Source organism: Brienomyrus brachyistius, chromosome 6 (genome assembly GCF_023856365.1).
Source record: "Brienomyrus brachyistius isolate T26 chromosome 6, BBRACH_0.4, whole genome shotgun sequence".
NCBI classification, from domain to species: domain Eukaryota; kingdom Metazoa; phylum Chordata; class Actinopteri; order Osteoglossiformes; family Mormyridae; genus Brienomyrus; species Brienomyrus brachyistius.
In genome coordinates, this window is record NC_064538.1 from 28,614,832 (window position 1) to 28,633,930 (window position 19,099).

A 19,099-nucleotide genomic window follows, 5' to 3' on the forward strand; every position below is an offset into this window, starting at 1 on the left:
AGTGCGAGGAATGACCATTTGGTACACCATGCACCAATAATAACAGATGACGGAATCTAGACATAATGATCAATAGTCTATTTATAGGCTGTATTATGTACCTTTATAGATCCAAGGTTTTGCATCAGAAATGTCAGCCAAATGATTTTTGATTGTTATTTTTATGTACATACCATGGCAAGAGACAATTACCATAAATGTAATGGTTACAATGTCATTAATGTTTCCATGAAGCATTCACTACGTATAAAATATATGTATACATATCAAATAATGTAATAGTGAATAATACATACAGTATATTGGTATGATAATGGTTGATGAATAATAATATTAAAATGATATATAGTATTTGAAAAGGATCAGTGTATAATATTCATTCATTCATTCCCTAGTTCTACTTGACTGCATAAGAGAAATTGTGTGGAGTCCTTCTGAGAAGCACAGGGCACAAGACACATGGCTGTCCATTATGGGGCACATGCCGACATACACCATCATATCAGAAAGAAATATTAGGTATGGTCAGTGGCACAGAGGGAATTACCATAACATCTTCTAAGACGTGCGAAAGAAATTAAAATGAATTACATTGTTCATGCTTCTTATCTGAAAAGCACACAAATGCACTACTGTTAATTATGAAACAACTGATTCTGTTTTTTAAATGAATTCAGTGAAATAACTACCAGGAAATATTTGATTACATGTGCCAGGTAAAAATGACCAAGCGTACCCATTATAGATAAGAAGGGAGGTCAAGGTACGTGCTTTATTCACTTCTGACATGCTGTTAGGATATTGATAATACTTCACTGACATGAAGTTAAACAAAATTGGGTAACAAACTTATGCATGGAGTAACGTACTCAAAAAAATAACACATTATTACTCTCAAATAATTTCTACACATTAAGGTTTAATATGTTTAATAATTAATATTGGTTATTAAAATTAACAATGCAGTTTTTGTATCGATTGTTTTGATTAATTTGTTAGTAAATAATTACAGTAATTTTATCATTGTGATCTGGTTCAAGTATATATCAGAAACGTCTTTTAATTTTTCCAAAATAATCTCAGAAACCCACATGCTTATTAACTTTGCAAACTGGGAAAGACTTAAGATGGTAGACACGTACTTCCTGCTTTCAAATGCTACCCTCTGGGGCAGCTTCATTTTATAAGGCCACACAAGGTTTTTTTAGTCAGTGTAAATGCATGGAGTAGACTAAACAAAGTAGAGCTTGAAGGGCCAAATGGCCTCCTCTCATTTGTAAATTTCTTATGTTCATGTTGTATTGTAATCAAATTAGGGATTCTAATTTTAATTTGAGATCATCACATTGGGAGAAGATGCATTTGATTGCTCCTAAGCAGCTCCTGGCAGCTCTCTTAACCTTTTTCTTAGTGGTAGGTTGCCAGGTGGAAGGTCTTGGCTTCTCACCTCACCCCAAAGGAGGATCAGTCCAGAGATTGGTATCAGGTGTGGGGGATAGAGCACAATCCTGTTGGAATGTGCATTTCTCAATCTTGATGAACAAATTGTTTTGGACAAGGTATTGAACAATCTTACAGCCATGTTGCATGTCGTCCCATTCACTGCAAGAAAAAAAATCAAAAGATCATCAAGGTAGACAAAAACAAACTGGTCCTGTTGTCATTTATCATATTTTGAAAAACAGGCAGTATATTGGTCAGCCCAAAGGGCTTCACAGGGTACTCATTGTGACGAGTAGGCATTAAAGGCCGTATTACACTCATCACTCCCCCATATCCTTATTAGATGATCAGCATTACGTAGTTTAGTAAAAACGTTATCCCCCAGATGAAAGATGTCATGACACTCACAATGATAGAAGAGTAGAAGTTCAGTTGAACATATTAAAATACTGTATAAATATAAAAGATCAAACCTCTTGCATGTAACATGTGACTGGAAGACGCAGGCCAAAATTGTCTAGGACCTCACATAGAGGGGTGAACCTGAGATGCTAGGTGTCAAGGGTGAACATTATAGCAATGCTGTAGTCTGATCAACAAGAAATTGATGAAAGAGGATTCTCCCCATGTTGCACAGACTTGCTTTGAGTCATCAAGCCTCCTCCTGCAGTCCAAAGGCATGTAGGTAGGTAATTTGACCTTCATACATGACCCACAGAGATGGTATGTTGTGCTAGTATATGAGATAGATTGGCTTTCCATCTGGGGTGTACATCAGCCTTGTGCTCCGTGCTGCCCGAAATAGGTTTTAGCCCCACCCCCTAACTCAACCCAACCCTGACCAGGATAAGCAGTTAGAAGATGCATGTACGATTTGTTCCACCTGTCTCTCTGTGTTTGACTTGGTATGTCCTGTGTGGAGAAAGACAGATACCCAACACATTTGAATGAGTTGTGTTTCCCACTCAAACAACTGTGTTTTCCATGTTTTTCCCATTCATACCCCGAAAAGCATAATGCTAAAATTATAAGCCTCTTTATAAGTAGCATCCATCCATTAATCCATAAACAGTCATCCAATGTAGGTCCCTGGCCCAAAAAGTCACACGAAGCCATTAACCTAATGCTATTTCGGTAAATAAGCACAGATGCTTCTTCGAGCAATAAAACTGAAGGAACTGATTTAATGCTCAGGAATATCCAAAATGAGTACTTGCCCAAACACAAGAACACATGGCATTTCTTGAACACTGATACACTTTGGGCAATTCAGGGGCACCGATTCACATGCTTTTAGGCTCAATCCCAAACTACACCGTCAACACTCCATCTTAATTATGAACTACACTTACACTGAGTTGACCTTACAATGCATCCTATGTACTTAAACTGAAGGAAATTTTCCCAAGAAAGATTTGAGACAGACTCACCCTCACCACACCTTTTTCAGTCTTCTTCACAAAAAAGAGGAAATGCATTATGTTGTGACATGACACGATCGCTCGCTCAAGAAACTGTATTGTAATTTCTTTAATAATGAGTGGAATTAGTTAGGAAATTCAAATAGTTTATCAGCTGCAAGACAAAATTTGAAGTTTGTATCCGTTTTGATATAGATATTATATAATCTGGGCCATACTGTCAGAAATGTGATGTATCGTCGTCTGATTAGTATTGCATAATTGAATAAAAAGACAAATATGATTGTCATACCTATCCAACTCGTGAAAACAAACTGTATGCAGCTTGAAGGTAGCTTTCAGTAACTTGTATGTTTTTAAACATTGTCACATTAACTTAATACTAACTTGATATTTAATGTTTTGTTTTATTATGCATTGTTTTCTTACTTTTATATGGCAATACATCATCCTCAATATTTTTTCACACTGTTCTGTTTTCTGTATGCAAAGCATTGTGGGATATGAAAGTAACAATGGAGTTGCATGAGCTTACTTTGCTGCTGACTTGCTTCCTGAAGGCATAATTGGCCAATTCCCCTTATTCTTTGCTGCTTACATTCACACGTGAATCTGGCGATGGGTCTTGGGAATGCGCAAATGAAGGCAGAGTGGTAAAGCAGAGTGTCTCCGGACCGGATTGGGATCGGGCCTTAGACTGTTGAAGAAAACTGGTGTATCTGAAAGGCCACCTACCAGACTGCCCTCCAGTGGAAATTAAACTTCTTTGCCAATTTGAAGTGAAAATATGATTACATACATTAGTCAGTTGTGGCAAGTCTTGCATTATCTTTAAATTTAGTTTAATTTATTTTTTGTTTTACATTTATGGTATTCCTATGTCTAGTTAACATATACTGAATTTGCTAGGCCTTACAAATACTTGTTGGTTCATTGGAAAACATGTTGCTTTCAAGTAAGTTTTCAAAAAACGTTCAAGTAAGGCAAAAAACAATATGTTAAATAATTCGATTTAAAGTGCTTCTTATTTTGATTGCAGTGTCTAAGTGCTTAACATCTAAGACATCACCACTTTAAATTCTGTATCATTATAGCTGCTTTCGGTAGCTCTTAAGTCTCGAGTTAACCAAATCATTCATTTAACTGAACAAGTGTCTATAATAATTAAATTCTTGTAAAGAAACTTCCGTTGCTATTTACACTGCAAGCTCTTTGCAACGTGGATTACACTAGCAGCTGCACGTAAACCGCGGCGGCGGCGAAATTGATTCTGGTTCAGAGTGGTAGTGGGTTTTTTTAAGACCGGAAATGAGGCGGAACCCGTTAGATATCCTGAACAGCAATTGGTCGGCGTGTGGAGGCGGTACCTGCCTCACTCACATGTCATTGGTCATTGTGAGTTAGGAGTGCAGGCGCAGTCTGAGCCGTAACCTAAGAGGGAGTGTAGGACTCGTGCAGTTCCTGCGTGAGACGAGAACCTGCGCATCCGTACAGCGAGCGGTTATTCAACTAGCTGAAGTGAGTGCTTTGGATTCTGCTTAGTAACCTTAGTTCATTGCAGTAATATGTATATTTATGTTCGGTGATATATGAACTTGGAGAAAAAACGAAAGGTTGCTGGGTGTTTTTTTTTTAAGGGGGCGGTGCAGTTAGATAAAAATTCAGACGGGATTTTGGGCCTTTAGGCCCAGCTATAGCGCGGGAAGCTGCACCACTTTATTAAATATGAATTTTTCCCCCCTGAAATGTTGATAACTTTGAATAGCACGAGAATCTGGGTGCGATGAGAAAATAAAGTCATGGCCTTATCTGAAGGTACAAGCTACAGATACAAGGTGTTGAGGCCCTAGGTGTAGCGTGGGTGGGCGGATATGAAGATTAAAGTAAGAGATTTGATGTTTTTAGATGCCGAATACGACAGAACTATAGCCCCTTGTAACCGTTTTGATAAATAGATTTGCAGAGATGCAAATGCTGTTAATTTGGCATTTTCTTTCGGGAATTTGTCCTTTTGAGCACGTTTCATGTAAAGCGGGGCATTGGCCTACATAGCCCGTCTATCTCGGTGTATTCGTGTGCTGCCTCTCGTAGTGTAATGGAAATATTTTTCAAAATAACGCTATTAATTATGAAGCTGGTAACCGGAAATGATCGAGTCGAATTGCCCATTTTAAGTTGGGCTTAAAAGAATCGCATTAAACATAATGCATGGACCAGAGCCCTGGGGCATTTTTACAGCGTAAAAGACGGATTTTTAAAACGCGATCTGTGTATAATATGTAATAGCCTTGTCACCAGCAGCTGTGCTGTGGACGACATATTCCCTTCTTCATAGTTTTACTGACGGGAAAAGTTTTATTTTTAATTTGTGTTTGGGGTATTTTGGTGCGATTAAATTTTATAACGGGCTGATTCCATATTGTCGTCATGGTGGTTATCCGCGTTTCCATATGGGTGTCGTGTGCTGCAAGCCAAAGAAGCATGCTGGGACCGTAGAGGTCAGTGGGCCTTACCGGCGGCACATGGTGTGGGAGCGGCGGCGGCTCCCGTCACCCGGTGGCCATATTGGGTTGAACCTTAGACGGATCTAGCGCTTGATTGGCGAATTTCCTATCTGTTATAAGAAGGGTGGATAAGCTTAAAGCATACGCCAGATTTCTCGGACAGTTTAAATAAAACCCTGTTTTTGAGAGACGGCGCTCTATTATATTTGTGCAAACGGCCTGTTTTTTTTGTACAGTATTCGCCCGGAAGTGGTTCGTTGTAGCCCCGTCATGCATAATACACGCCAAATACAGAAGCTCTAATTAAGGCATTTTTGGAGGCGGTTCTTGCTTGCCAATTTCTAGACAGCTGCCTCGTTTAATGAAACCGTAGCAGTTGGGTGATTAAAGACGTAATTGCAGTTAATGGAGTTATTTTAGAGAAATTGCTGCATTCTGATCTCTAATAGACATTCTGGTAATAAGTAATGTATTTACATTGGGGAATAGAATATAGTTTGCGCATGTCCTCGACCTTTTTCCAAGGTACAATAATTTACATGCTTTGCTGTATATACTTGTCAAAATGTGGAACCACTTATTTGTTTTAAGTAAAACGAATAGATCTCCCTATAGTTAAATTTACTGTTAAAATTATTTAGATTTGTTTTTTTGAATAGTCACCAGATGAAGATAGGGGGTGAAATGGCAACTGAGTGCGTTTATTATTATTATTATTATTATTTATTGTTGTTGTTGTTGTTATTGTTATTATTATTATTATTATTTATTATTTATTATTATTATAAGTAGAACATGTTTTGTGAAATGCATGGGGTTACATGGGCTGTGATCTTCAAAAAAGGAATTTGGAATATTTGTTGTATCTTTCCAGAAGGTGACAAAATGGATATGAACAGCAGCAGCGAGTGCTTTGGTTGTGGCCGCTCTGGTCATTGGGTCAAGAACTGTCCCAATGGAGGCCGAGGCCGTGGAAGGGGCCGTGGGCGTGCCAAAGGTAGGAGACACCAAGCCATATGTGGGAGAACAGGAGTGGGTGGCTGGGAATGGGTTTAAAGGGCAGATGGGATAGTTTTCATGTGTCATTCTGTTAAGAACCTTTGACCCCCGTTTCTCACTGTCTCCACCCAGATCTTTTCTGCTATCGCTGTGGTGATCAAGGTCATATTGCCAGAGACTGTGAACAGACCGAGGATGGTGAGGATGTTTGTTTTGGCAGGAACTGCATTTTTGAAAGTATGGAAAATGCATGCATTAATATGTCAAGCAGATAGACTTGTTTAAATATGGATAATTGAATGGAGGTTAGTGGTGTAAATCATTGGTCGATTAAAATTGTGACAACGATTGTGTGCTTTAGAAATCTTTAATTTTGTCACGATTCAGTTTGATTAAATGGGTTATTCGGACTTTTCTCTTAACTTCACTGAAAAAAAAATATATTACAGTGGGAACTGAAATACACAATTTAATGCAATACAAAAATTTATGCAATTTTTAGTTTAAAATTAGACAGGGAGATTGTCAGTGTTTGTTCCCTGTATGCTAAACTGTACATAAAAGGAAAAACCTCGTAAAAGAGGTGATACCTGATTTGAGGGCGGGGTAAGCTTTGAGCCGCAGATTAGCAGAATGTTATATCTGTTTTCGTTTAGTTTTTTTTTCTTGGAAAAAGGAGATTGAGCTGTGGGCCGTGTTTAATAATGAATTATAAAAGTCACTGGCCGGTACATGAATGATCTGACAGAATCCCTTCTCTTCCACTGTGGAAAATCACAATTCTGAATATTGGTAAAATTTGAGTTTTGACTTAGATCCATGCATCAGACAGGTGTTAATATCTTGGTTTTTAATAATACGAACATGTTAACTAAAGAATCGTCCATCTCTACGTCTCTGCCTTCATTAGTCGGCCACTCAGAAGAATGATGGGAATTTTAAACTACTAACATTCTTCCAAAAGTTCCAGGTTATGCTGTAAAAATCAAAAATTTAATGAAACTTTCTGTTGACTCGCAAACATAAATAAGTTTGATTAAATAACAAACATATTTGAGGCATACTTTTTTTTGTAGGATCCCACTAGTCGTTTTGGTTCTCCTGCTCCGGCATACGTCAATTTCAGCACGTTTCCTCATTCAAAATGAAAGTTTGTCCTGCACTACACTGTTGCCATGGGTCCCACTGGAATGCTAATCTCTACTCTAAAGCTAAAAGGAATTATTTCTTAGCTAGGTAGTTAACTATTTCAGAGTCCTGTCCATTGCTGCTATAGCTAGCAAAATACCTCATTTTTGCCCTATGAAAGGGAGGCATTTCCCAGAAGCACTGTAGTGCACATATCTTAACCATTAAAGAGTCTTCTGAGCTACAAAACAGCCATGAGTTTCTCAAAAGTGTCAGCGAAAAGATTATCGGGTAGCGCTTCCGTTATGAATATTAATGGTCATTCCCCTGCTGTCCTACATTTCGGGAAGTCGCTATTGCAGTTTTGTGCATCTGCTTGTAGCATGTGAACGTATGGGCTTGTAACATGAAATAGGAATATCTTTATATCCCCCAAAAATTGATTCAGGTCGATGCATTGAGTCGGTACCTTAATCGAATGGTCGTGATGCATTGGTGCATCTTCACACCCCTAATTGGAGGGGCTTGCTTTGCCATTGATGGTTTTATTTACTTATTTCCTTCAGCCTGCTACAACTGCCACCAAAGTGGTCACATCTCCAGGGACTGCAAGGAGCCCAAGCGAGAAAGGGAACAGTGCTGCTACAACTGCGGCAAGGCAGGCCACGTGGCACGTGACTGCGACCATGCCACCGAGCAGAAGTGCTACTCCTGTGGTGGGTTCGGGCACATCCAGAAGCTCTGTGAAAAAGTCAAGTGTTACAGGTGGGTGTTGCTGGACTCTGCTGCTTTCAGAATGTTTGTGATACGTCTTTCTTTGGAGCTCTTAGTATAGTTGTTTTAAAGTAAGGTGAATTTTTGGCTTATAATGTATGTGCACAATTACTCAGGTATAAAGTCTTAATGGATTGTAACCTGTAATTAGTGCTTCACTTAAATTTGTACATTCCTGGACTAAATCACTAGATCTTAAATATTAGAAGGGCAATGTCAGTTTGAAAGAGTGCAATGTCGTTTTAAATGACCCGTAACAGCTGAAATCCATTGTTCTTTGTCCTCTACAGATGTGGTGAGATTGGTCACGTGGCAGTGCAGTGCAGCAAAGCCAGTGAGGTTAACTGTTACAACTGTGGAAAGACCGGGCACCTGGCTAAGGAGTGCACCATTGAGGCCACTGCCTAGTCCCTTCCCTCTGTTGCCCCTCCTGTTTCTGATTGATGGTTGTCATTTTCTCTGAATCCTCATCACTGGCCAAAGGTTGGCGGATGAAAGCTAGTCGCCGGCCAATGAGCCCATGACACGTGAGAGGAAGAAGGGGGTAGAGAACAAAAAAATTGACTTTCTACATTCAGTCCAAAAAAGGTTTTAGTTTGGTAGTGGTGTTCTATATGATGCTGTGCTAAATGGCCCCCTTTTCATGCCACTGGTGGACAGGCACAATTAAAAAAAGTGGGAACAAATGGGTCAGGTTGGCTCGGCCAGCCTTGTGTGATTCAGCCACAGTGTCAGGGGGAGGATGACTTGGAAGCCTGGCCTTACTTTGTGTTAGATAAGTGGGGAACTTGGGAGTAGGCCAAAGAGTTAATGACTTGGGGTAGATGGGGTAGTGGTTGTGTGGTCCACCTCTTTCTGGGCCTTGCAAGCTGTATACAAGCAAAGTACAAGTTGGTTAAGCACACTAAAATTATATTATGGAACGTATATAAATTCTAGGCAAATTTGGTTAAACAAGAGGCCAAAGTTCTTAGTTTTGTAAGAAACGCTGTTCTTTGCATCAGTGGCAGTCTGGTGGTTTGAGTTTGGCAGTTTAAAATGAGGCAATATTTTAGACCATAAGGAACAGAAATGAGTTCGAGGAATGTTTTTCACAAATCAAATGTTATTTTTCTATATCTCGGGCTTAAATATCATTTGCTTGTACTCAATTTTAGTGGGGGAAGTTAATGCAGCTGAAATTTTATTTTAACCTATCAATAAAGCTGGAGGAGGAAGCATTCCTGTGTCCTTAATTTTTACTATTTTCTGAAAACACTACATGACAAAGGTGCATAGTTGGTGCAGATGTAATTTGACACATCACCATGTATGTATTTACCTTAAAATATGTACTTGTAAATAATAAATGATTAGTTGTAACTGCGATAAGCATCAGCACCAAATTACCTTAGGATAACTTGGTGTAATCATCGATTTACTTCCATGTTCACTCCATTGAATATGCATACAAGATCTTCACAAAACTGAAAGTTTGATTGAATGTCTAGATCTTTTGCAAAGATTCCCAAAATCCACAGTATGTTTGTATTCTCACTCATGCATGTGTTGCTACTTAGCTCCCGAAATTCAATATAGTTCATCCTATTGCTAGCATCTAATTTTTTTTAGCTTGACAAAATCAATTTGCCACTGCAATCCAATAGCACTAAAACGAAAGTGGATTTACCCATGTTCATTTCAGAAATACAGTAAATCTGAAATGAAACCTGGCATGAAACTGGAAAATTCTGCTTATTCAGCCTAGGCACTGGTTTCGTAGCAGGTGTCTAATGCAAACAAAATGTCTTAAAGTTTTATGGTTTGTAGATTTAAGCTGCATGGTTTTCTTTGATATTTTCCTCCCAACATGAGACTGCTACTGTCTTTGTCCTGTGTTTAGTTTTCCATTTCTTGGTCTGAAATCTACAAGAGCCGTGTACATTTGACCTCTGGTTTTCTGGCTGCTCTCTGATGGCTCCTTTCTGCAGGACCTGTCACAAAATAGACTGCTTGGGAAGCTGTTACAGCTTGACAGCATAAATCATGTTTGTTTGTGAATGCAGATGACAGGCTTGTCTCTTTGAAGGTTTCTTCGTAAGCGCACACTGAGACGTAAGCATTGGTTACTAAATTGACAATAACCAGCATGTTCCCAGGCTAAGATCACCTGACTTATGGGCAACTCGTACTGAAGATCATAAAACCTGTTATATTAAAATGAATATAACCCTTAAATACTGTCTACCCTAGCCCCCTATTTGTGGAATATACAGACAATTCAATGATTTTTAATTACGGCAGAAGTCGACGTGTCCCACATCTATTTTTTGGGTGCTTTAATTCCAAAAGAAACCTGCAAAACCATTTTTGACCGCTAGATGACGCCACAGGCTGTCAAAGGCGGCTCAGAAGTTGACCCTGGGCGCAGCTAAAACGGTCTGTTCTCCCTAACCGCAGTTATTGTTAGTGTTTTCAAAGAAAAAAAAGCATTTTGTTGATTGTTTTCCTACAATATGAAAAACACAAAACACAGTGAAATACCTCCTCTCATTTGTAGTTGTAAATGGTTATTTAGGTAGGAACAAACCGACACATTGTCACGTACAAAAACATCTATTTTAACTACAATATTGCAGTAATTAGTGAAGATCAGGATATAATTCAAACAACATATTAAAACAGTGAAATCATGAGCCTATAATTATACACAACTAATTATTGAAATAGGATAAATTAATCTGAACAAGTATGGCAAAAACAGCAAAAAGACAATTCGAACAATACAACCACGTAATCACACAAGAAACGTCTATAATGACAAACTCACAATTGTTTACTTAATCGGGGCAGTGACACAGGTCTATACACTCCCTGCATCGTAAGGTAATGTGGGATAGGCATTTAATACATCAATCCTGAACAAGTTTGCAAAGGGTTTTGTAAGTTTCATAGACAAAACAGCTCAAGGAACAGATGAACATTAATTGTTGATTTTTTCATTCATTCATTGCTGCTGCCGTCCTTTCCTCACTCCGTGCACTGAGCTGTCTCTGCCCCTTCACCTTTCTAACTTTCTTTTCTTCCTCTCTCTGCCTTGGTGCCATCATACACTAAAACAATTGAACAAATTCAAGTTAACAATTTTTTCCCCCATTTCATAAATAAATATTATCCATCCATCCATTTTCCAAATCGCTTATCCTACTGGGTCGCGGGGGGTCCGGAGCCTATCCCGGAAGCAATAGGCACAAGGCAGGGAACAACCCAGGATGGGGGGCCAGCCCATCGCAGGGCACACTCACACACCATTCACTCACGCATGCACACCTATGGGCAATTTAGCAAGTCCAATTAGCCTCAGCATGTTTTTGGACTGTGGGGGGAAACCGGAGTACCCGGAGGAAACCCCACGACAACATGGGGAGAACATGCAAACTCCGCACACGTGTAACCCAGGCGGAGACTCGAGGTCTGAGGCAACAGTGCTAACCACTGCACCACCATGCCGCCCCTAAATAAATATTATGTATTATCTAAATAATAACCATAGGCTGCCTCGTGCCCATTGCTTCCGGGATAGGCTGCGGACCCCCCGCAACCCAGTGAAATAAGTGGTTTGGAAAATGGATGGATGGATGGATGGATGGATAATAACCATAGGTACCTGTTTCTATTTAACTACAAATTTGATTTAAAGACATATTTAGGAATCTTTTTCGTTACCTGAGGACTGCCTGTACAGACATTCCAGATTATTTGGACAGGTAATTCAGTTGGTTTGTTTACTGCAATGTACAGAAAATAGTTGCCTTTCTTTAGCACTTGTAATTTACAGTAGAGAGGTAATTGCCCAGTTTTTCTCTCTTTTTCCTTAAGCTGGAGGTTTATGTACAGTGTCACTTGAAGGATTGCAGCATTGTGGAATCAGAAGAAGAGCTGGGGCCCTGGAGCAGATGCACAAAATAAAAGTGTGGTGAATGAGGCCCAGTCCGATCGTCTGTGTACCTGCAATCAATAATACATAAAAGGTTTTACATTGTTTATTTGCCCAAATACCTGCAGCAAAATTGCAAGTATTTACCCACACACTGAATTCTTTAAGTAGGGGTGTGCAATTTTAACGATATTAGATTGTGAACGATTAAAATGTCTCCACAATCTGCCTTTCCGGAGAGACTGTTAGTATCGCACTGAACTGCACATTCTGCTGGTGGCTGTTCTGTGCCTCATACATGCACCTAAAGTTGTTTTATCATACGAATCAATTTCAACACACCAATAAACCGTTAATAGCAAACAGTAAGTAGTGCCTTGGATTTCTTCCACTCTCCATTTTGCACCCTTGTCCCTACATGCAAAGCACAACGTGCTGAACATTCACTATTTGGCAACATAGTGACATGGACAACATGGAGGAGTTGGTCCCTAAAAAATTGACATTGATAATATGAAACTTGTTTCGATTTTCCAAAACTGGCATGGCACAAACGACAGCTATTTTAAAGTAGGGGAATTGGTTTAGTTGTGCTATACAATAACTTGCAAAATAGTTTTAAAATCTAACATGAAAAAGAATTGTGAGAAGATCATGGATCATTATCTTACCTGAAAAAGCTGTGATATGATATTTTTGCCATATCACCCCTATCTTTATCTTTCTGTGTCTTAAATGTTATATGGTAGTTGCTAGGCAAATGATAAAAGTAGTTCAGAATTGTTGAATGCGAAGTCACAAAACCTGGATAAGCCATGTACTGTTAAAATGAATTTAGTAACTGTTTATCTTATTAGGGTTACAGTGGTGGGGCCATTCTGCAGCATTCGGAAATGTGAAGGGCAATGATGCTCGGTTTCTGTGAGCACTAGAATGAGGCTGCTAGCGTTTCAGTATCTCTGGATAAGGAGTATTACCTTTGGTCGTCAGTCCAAAAGGGTCAGTCGCATGATTGCAAGAGTTTCTTTTTTCCCTTTTCCTTCACCTGATTCTTGTTGTCCCACAATATATATGTTTGTGGCCAAAATACTGGCCCTCATGCACTTTCTTCAAATAATTTCTTCTTCTAGTATCCACATATACATTTCTTTAGTTTTGCAGTCTGTCAAAGCTTCTGCCTTCAATTGCCACCTGATCCACATTGTAGCAAACTCTTATGGTGTTAGGAGACCCTGGGACAGACCCAAAACATGCTGCAGAGATTATTATTTTATTTTTTAGAGATTAAGGCTGGCTTGGGAACAGCATGTGATTCCCCTGGGGGAGCTGGAGGAGGTGGCGAGGGAGGAGGAGGTCTGAGCACCTCTGCTCAAATACTGTTCATGCAACCTGAACCTGGAGTGGAGAATGGATGGATGGATGGATGGGTGGATGGGTTTCCAGTGGTACAAACCAACAAAACATTGCACAAGAAATCCTAACATGGCCAGGACAATATTCAGGCATCTTCTGGAAGTACTTAGAGTTCAAGCAGGTGATTCTGCTTTACATGATGATCTAACTGCTCTGTCATGAGCTGCAGTATAGATTTAAATCATTCCACTAGTCCAAATAAAGAAAATGGCATCATCTCCTTTTACCACTACTGTGGAAAGAATTGAGCAAAGAATTACCTGAGGTCAGGCACAAAATTGCAGCCAACCAAGGACAATTGCAAGGCTACAAGTCCACCTCCAGAGACCTTGGTGTTTCCACCCAATACATGATGTTATTAAGAAGTTTGGCCTCCCTGGATATGGCCATAAGTAAAAACTTGATCAATGATTGCAGTGAAGGATGGTTCACGCAGTGGAAAAAGTCATTGCTGCACATTTCACATTCAGATGCTTGTGAGGGGAGTGCTTAGGCATAGGATGGATGATAATCACATTTTGAATCGATGGTTTGCATGTGATGTGATATTGAACTTGGGCTTCTGCTCACAAAGGGACCATATTCCCAGTCCAATACGATAATGCTGTTCTTCATACTGTCTGCTTAATCACCTGTGTCCTTTTCATGCAAATGGTCTAGGCCCCTACACTCATGCTTCCTATTTTGTTGGTTTTCTAGTGTCATCATGTGACTCGTGATGAAACTGCTGCTGCATATAACTGCTCCAGTCATGTCCCTGATTCTTGGCACACTGGAAGGAATCACAAGGTCAGGCTAGGAAATGGAGCTCACTCATCTGTACATTAACAAAATGAAATGTACTAATTACATTCTACATCTAATTTTCTAACAGGTCAAATACTTTGAATACTACAAACCCTTCTTGATTGTTGTACTGTAATTATATTTGCTATTTGGATAGTTAAGTATTTCTCATTCATTTGTTGTATATAATAGCGATGATTAAATTATTCATATTGGGGATGAGATGGTGAACCAGGGGACAGCACAGTGCCCTTAGCTAGGCTTGTGGGGTTGAGCTAAGTATGTGGAGAATAGTGCTCTAATTGAACATATTTGTAGTGTCCCATTCAGAACATCATTTTTGATTTGGTACACACAATGAAATGAACGAATACATTTAACGACAGACGGAAACTAAATTAACAACTTCAACACAGAAAACATTGTGGTAATTGTGGCTGTGAAATTGTCATGGCTAATACTAGGTACAGTTAGTCAAAATCTGTGAACAGTTTCCCAGTAAATGACCAAATGGAGAGCTCTAGAGAAACAAACTGGTTTCAATGATATGCCAACAAATTACGCTGCTTCCGATTTATGTTGACAATTCCGTAAGAACTGTAAGTAGGTGATTATCAGGCACAAGTCTACCTATGCCTATGAATCAACTGCATATTAGTAGCTACAAACTGTCTGAACTACTGTACTCTCCTAAAATAAAAATCTGTAAACCTAGAATGTATCAGTGTGAACTAAATGCCTGAATCTGTGAATCACAGTAGCAGTGTAACATGCAAAGTCTTTTCCTATAGGTCAAGTCACAGATTTACAAATATGATTTCAGGTTTATAATTAATTTTTTACATACAATTACTTTAGAAGTAAATATACTTCCATGGAATACTTTTATAATACATCTTAAAATCATGTGTAGATTTTTTAAGCTTACTTAATGTGACCTAGACCTTGATATAATTATCTACTTTAAATATTTTATACATATTTGTTACAACAAATGTGTTTTATTTATTTTAAAGAAACTACTTAGTTTCATCTGCCCTGGCTACTAAGTTTATCCCCCCAAAAATGTAATCTCCTGTGAGCTAATGATGGTAGTGCCGTTAATTTAAATCCTGAAAGTACACTTTATAGGAAGCAGTGTGTGTCGTGTGATCGTGCCACTTAAAGGCAGCACTAAGGAGCATGCCTGCAGCCAGCTGCACCAAATCAAATCTAATCAGTAAAATACTTCTTCCTAATTGTTCTATTTTTTCTTACAGCTGGGTGATGGCATGTATAATGTATGTGTCTTTCCATTTTATCCATTTTAATTAAAGGAATGACCTTTACATCACAATTTTTTGATTTTGATTTGATTTTGAAATTTATTGTGTGAACTACACATACCTTCCAGAGCTCAGAAATGGGTTTTTTTGTTTGTTTTTTTAAGTTTTCAATAAACTACAGCTGAGCCATGTAGTATCATCTTTTGCTACCCACGGTAAAAGGAGCCTCAAAGGGAAATAAAAAATCAGCTCTGGAAAGTACGAGTAATAAACATGCCAAAATTAATCAAAATCAACAATGGTAATGGAAAAACTCTTTGGGGAATTTGTTGAATTAAAATGGAATGATCTACAACAATAAGTAATGTAATGTTATTGCTTTGGGATAAATCATCTGAAATGATTGTTTGTCATTTTTCGGTCTTCACCCTTCAACATCTTCTGAGTTTTATGTTTTCATGTTTTGTGCCTTGTGCTGACAAGAACGACTGCTTATTTGTGAGTAAAAAAATCATACAGGTTTTGATATTAACATGTAAAACATTCTACTTCAGTTAAAATGACAGCTTTACAATTCACTAATAAAACATGCTTATGCATTTCAGTTGAAACACCTTGTTGAAATACCCCAAACCTTCTGAAAACAATGTTTTTAGAATTATCTAAAACCCAGTTATTTAATCCCACATGTCTACTACCAGTAGGAATTAAATCTTACCGTCTAAAATATTGCACACCTTGACATGCAGCATTTTTACTAGATAGTCAACATTATTCACTTCACATGGCTTATCAATGTATATCGTGCATCTAAGGATAACATTGCTCTTTACTTTACTGTGTGCCTGTGATCTGAAGTCGCCAATTCGAAACCAGCTTTGGCATGTCTGAGGGCCCTTAACAAAGGCCCTTAACCCCCAAATCCCTATTATTATTATTATTATTATTTTTATTATTATTACTGTTGTTGTTATTATTGGCTATTTAGCTACCTCAGAATTTTGACCGTTGCTGTTTTGACTGTTGCACCATTACAGGGAGTGTTCTACGCTGCAAATAGGGATGAGTTTCCCAAAGCTGTTGTAGCTTAAAGATCATTAAGTAGCTCTTCCTTTATGAACATTAATGAGCATTCTCCTGACATGCATCTTTACTCTCCTAGTGTCAGGGCTTGGGTCCTTCTCTGGAGTGTCAGACTGTCTAGACAGAGCCCATGGCATTCTTGGATTCCAGATGATAAATAACAATAAAATTACAATGGGTGAAGAATAATGCCAACCTGACCTCAGTCAAGCTTTGTGTGGTTGGTGAGAACAGGGAAGGGATGAGCATCTCCTTTAATCTAGGGCCTCCACTTCTCCAGCGGCAGCTTTATTGTGAGCACTTGTTCACTTCATACAAAAGAGCTTGTATGAATAACTTGGGCAGGGGTGCAGTTTACCAGGGGTCCCCTGGCACTGGGAAAAGTTGGCTCCTACATGTCTACCACCATTCTGAATGGTTAATCTGGGCAGAGCTGTAGGAGTAGTGTTACCTCGCCATCAAACATCCACATTCTTACATCCACATACATAAATAGCTTATAGTCAAGATAATGTGATACAGCATAATGCAGCTATTTCTACTGCTAGATGACCACACAAATGGCTGGATTAGAAGGGAATGAGTTTTCAGGGACCACCAGGATTATGATGCCCATGATAATGGCCGGCTTATGAGAGAATTTAAGCTTCTAAGAGCCATTCCATTGCAATTGTGTGCCGATGTGGGCCCAGCATTAGAATGAGGAACCGTAAGTGTAGTGGCTTGATGTCCTGCATCAACCCATGACATTACTGTGAGACACATCAGTGTCGGCAGAAGACTTAAAGATGGGGGTATATGTGAAGGCTGGCTTCTCGGTAAGATCGATGAATAAATATGACATACTTCCTTGCTCTTTCATACGTTACACATGTATATCTCATTATAGCAGCCTTAATCATTGCCTCACATCTGCAGGGGACAGTGGTGACCCCTTTATACTCTGGCTCCTAGTCCCTTTGTGTTGACTCCAGAGCCAGGAGGAGAGATGCTACAGTGATGTGCATGAGGAGGTGCAGTCAGTTCTGCAGTACACAACTGGGCTGATTAGCTGTGTTTTTCATAAGTTGACTTTTTATGTTTTTGATAAGTATATTCTTTTGTTCAACTGCTTTCTTTTTGAGGATTTTTTTCCAATCCACTTGTGTTCCTTGTGCCTTCCATCTCAGTCCCTTACACCGGCCATCCACTACTATTGATTCGATGTACATGTCGAGCCCTAAGAGCAAAGATGTGGGTCTGCTTTCACCTGCTTTCTTTATTTCAAATACTATGCATCCCATCGAACTGACAGCATTTACTGCTGCGAAGATGTGCTTCAACCTGAGACACTTTTTCTTATTCGTGATGCCTGTATCTAGGCCCCAAAATAAGACATTCCTTTACCCCTGACAGCAGGACATTTACCTCACACTGCTGAAAATACCATTTCTTTGTTTTCTAATTTTTGTTGCCATCATCATACCTCGCACTTAGAATGGTTTGACTTGTATATTATATTAGCAAGTAGTGCATTTGCATTGACCATTTATGGTTCTTCCATGCCAACAACTCAGCAAGGTTTCAACCTCATGCACGTACGCACATGTACAAGATCACAAGTCCTGATTTATAATGGGGAAATTGCACACATATGGTAAGTTTGATAAATCCCTTTTTTTTTGTATATGTTGTTTTCTCAGTTGCATAAACTCATGGTTGTCAGGAGTCCCAAGTTAGGAAGTATACACCATAGGTGAAATCAGATTCTATGTCAGTCTCATGGAAGGTTCTCCAAAACAATCTGGATGCATTGTTCCAAATATTTGACATCTCCATGACAGTACAGCTCAGCTTTAAGGGATTCATTCAACCATCTGTGGTACATGGTCAACAGGGCCGGATTCTTCAGCATCACCCAGTGTTCAGAAGTCCACGGTGTAGTCAGTGGTAGAGCATCTCCCTTTCCAGAGTTAACACAATTGGTTACCGATGTTTTTCCCAGAAGTTAAATGGTTTGGGACCCTGACACAAATAAGGTAGATTATGTTTAATGGGGTAATGTTTACCTTGTCCAGTTGTTTTCATCGAAACGTTCTATATAAGTACTGTAAAACTTTTGTAAATATATGATTTACTAAGTATATACAGTCATCTGAAAAAATTAGGAAACCCCATTAAATATTTAGTTCTTTATTAAGAAATATCAACATATCTGTATTCAGTCTTCTTTCAAATTATATTTGTAGATAAAGGTGATGTAATTGCATTATCTATGCAAAAAAACAAGAAACAAATTCACTCATTTATAAAGATGCTAATTTCCAAATTAGGAAAATAAAGTTTGGGTTTCTGGCATGCAAAATAGCAGACACTAGTAAGTAAAAA

At 38.8% G+C, this 19,099-nt stretch overlaps 1 protein-coding gene across 2 annotated transcripts; it reads left to right on the top strand.

Moving 5' to 3' along the window:
• Positions 1-4,257: 4,257 nt before the first annotated feature.
• cnbpa (CCHC-type zinc finger, nucleic acid binding protein a) lies at positions 4,258-9,489 on the top strand. Of its 2 annotated transcripts, none has more exons than XM_049016158.1 (5): positions 4,258-4,382; positions 6,243-6,365; positions 6,500-6,565; positions 8,062-8,260; positions 8,560-9,489. In XM_049016158.1, the coding sequence occupies exons 2-5, from the start codon at positions 6,254-6,256 to the stop codon at positions 8,675-8,677; spliced, it is 495 nt and encodes a 164-aa protein (XP_048872115.1). In that variant the 5' UTR covers positions 4,258-4,382; positions 6,243-6,253; the 3' UTR covers positions 8,678-9,489. The 2 variants fall into 2 exon arrangements, with proteins under 2 accessions (XP_048872115.1, XP_048872116.1); XM_049016159.1 differs by having other exon boundaries at positions 4,282-4,382; positions 6,246-6,365.
• Positions 9,490-19,099: the final 9,610 nt, after the last annotated feature.

Coding starts and splice junctions, on each gene's coding strand:
- cnbpa (XM_049016158.1), top strand. CDS start 6,254: ATGGATATGAACAGCAGCAGCGAGTGCTTTGGTTGTGGCCGCTCTGGT. Junction 6,366..6,499: donor GGGCCGTGGGCGTGCCAAAG/GTAGGAGACACC, acceptor GTCTCCACCCAG/ATCTTTTCTGCTATCGCTGT. Junction 6,566..8,061: donor CTGTGAACAGACCGAGGATG/GTGAGGATGTTT, acceptor TATTTCCTTCAG/CCTGCTACAACTGCCACCAA.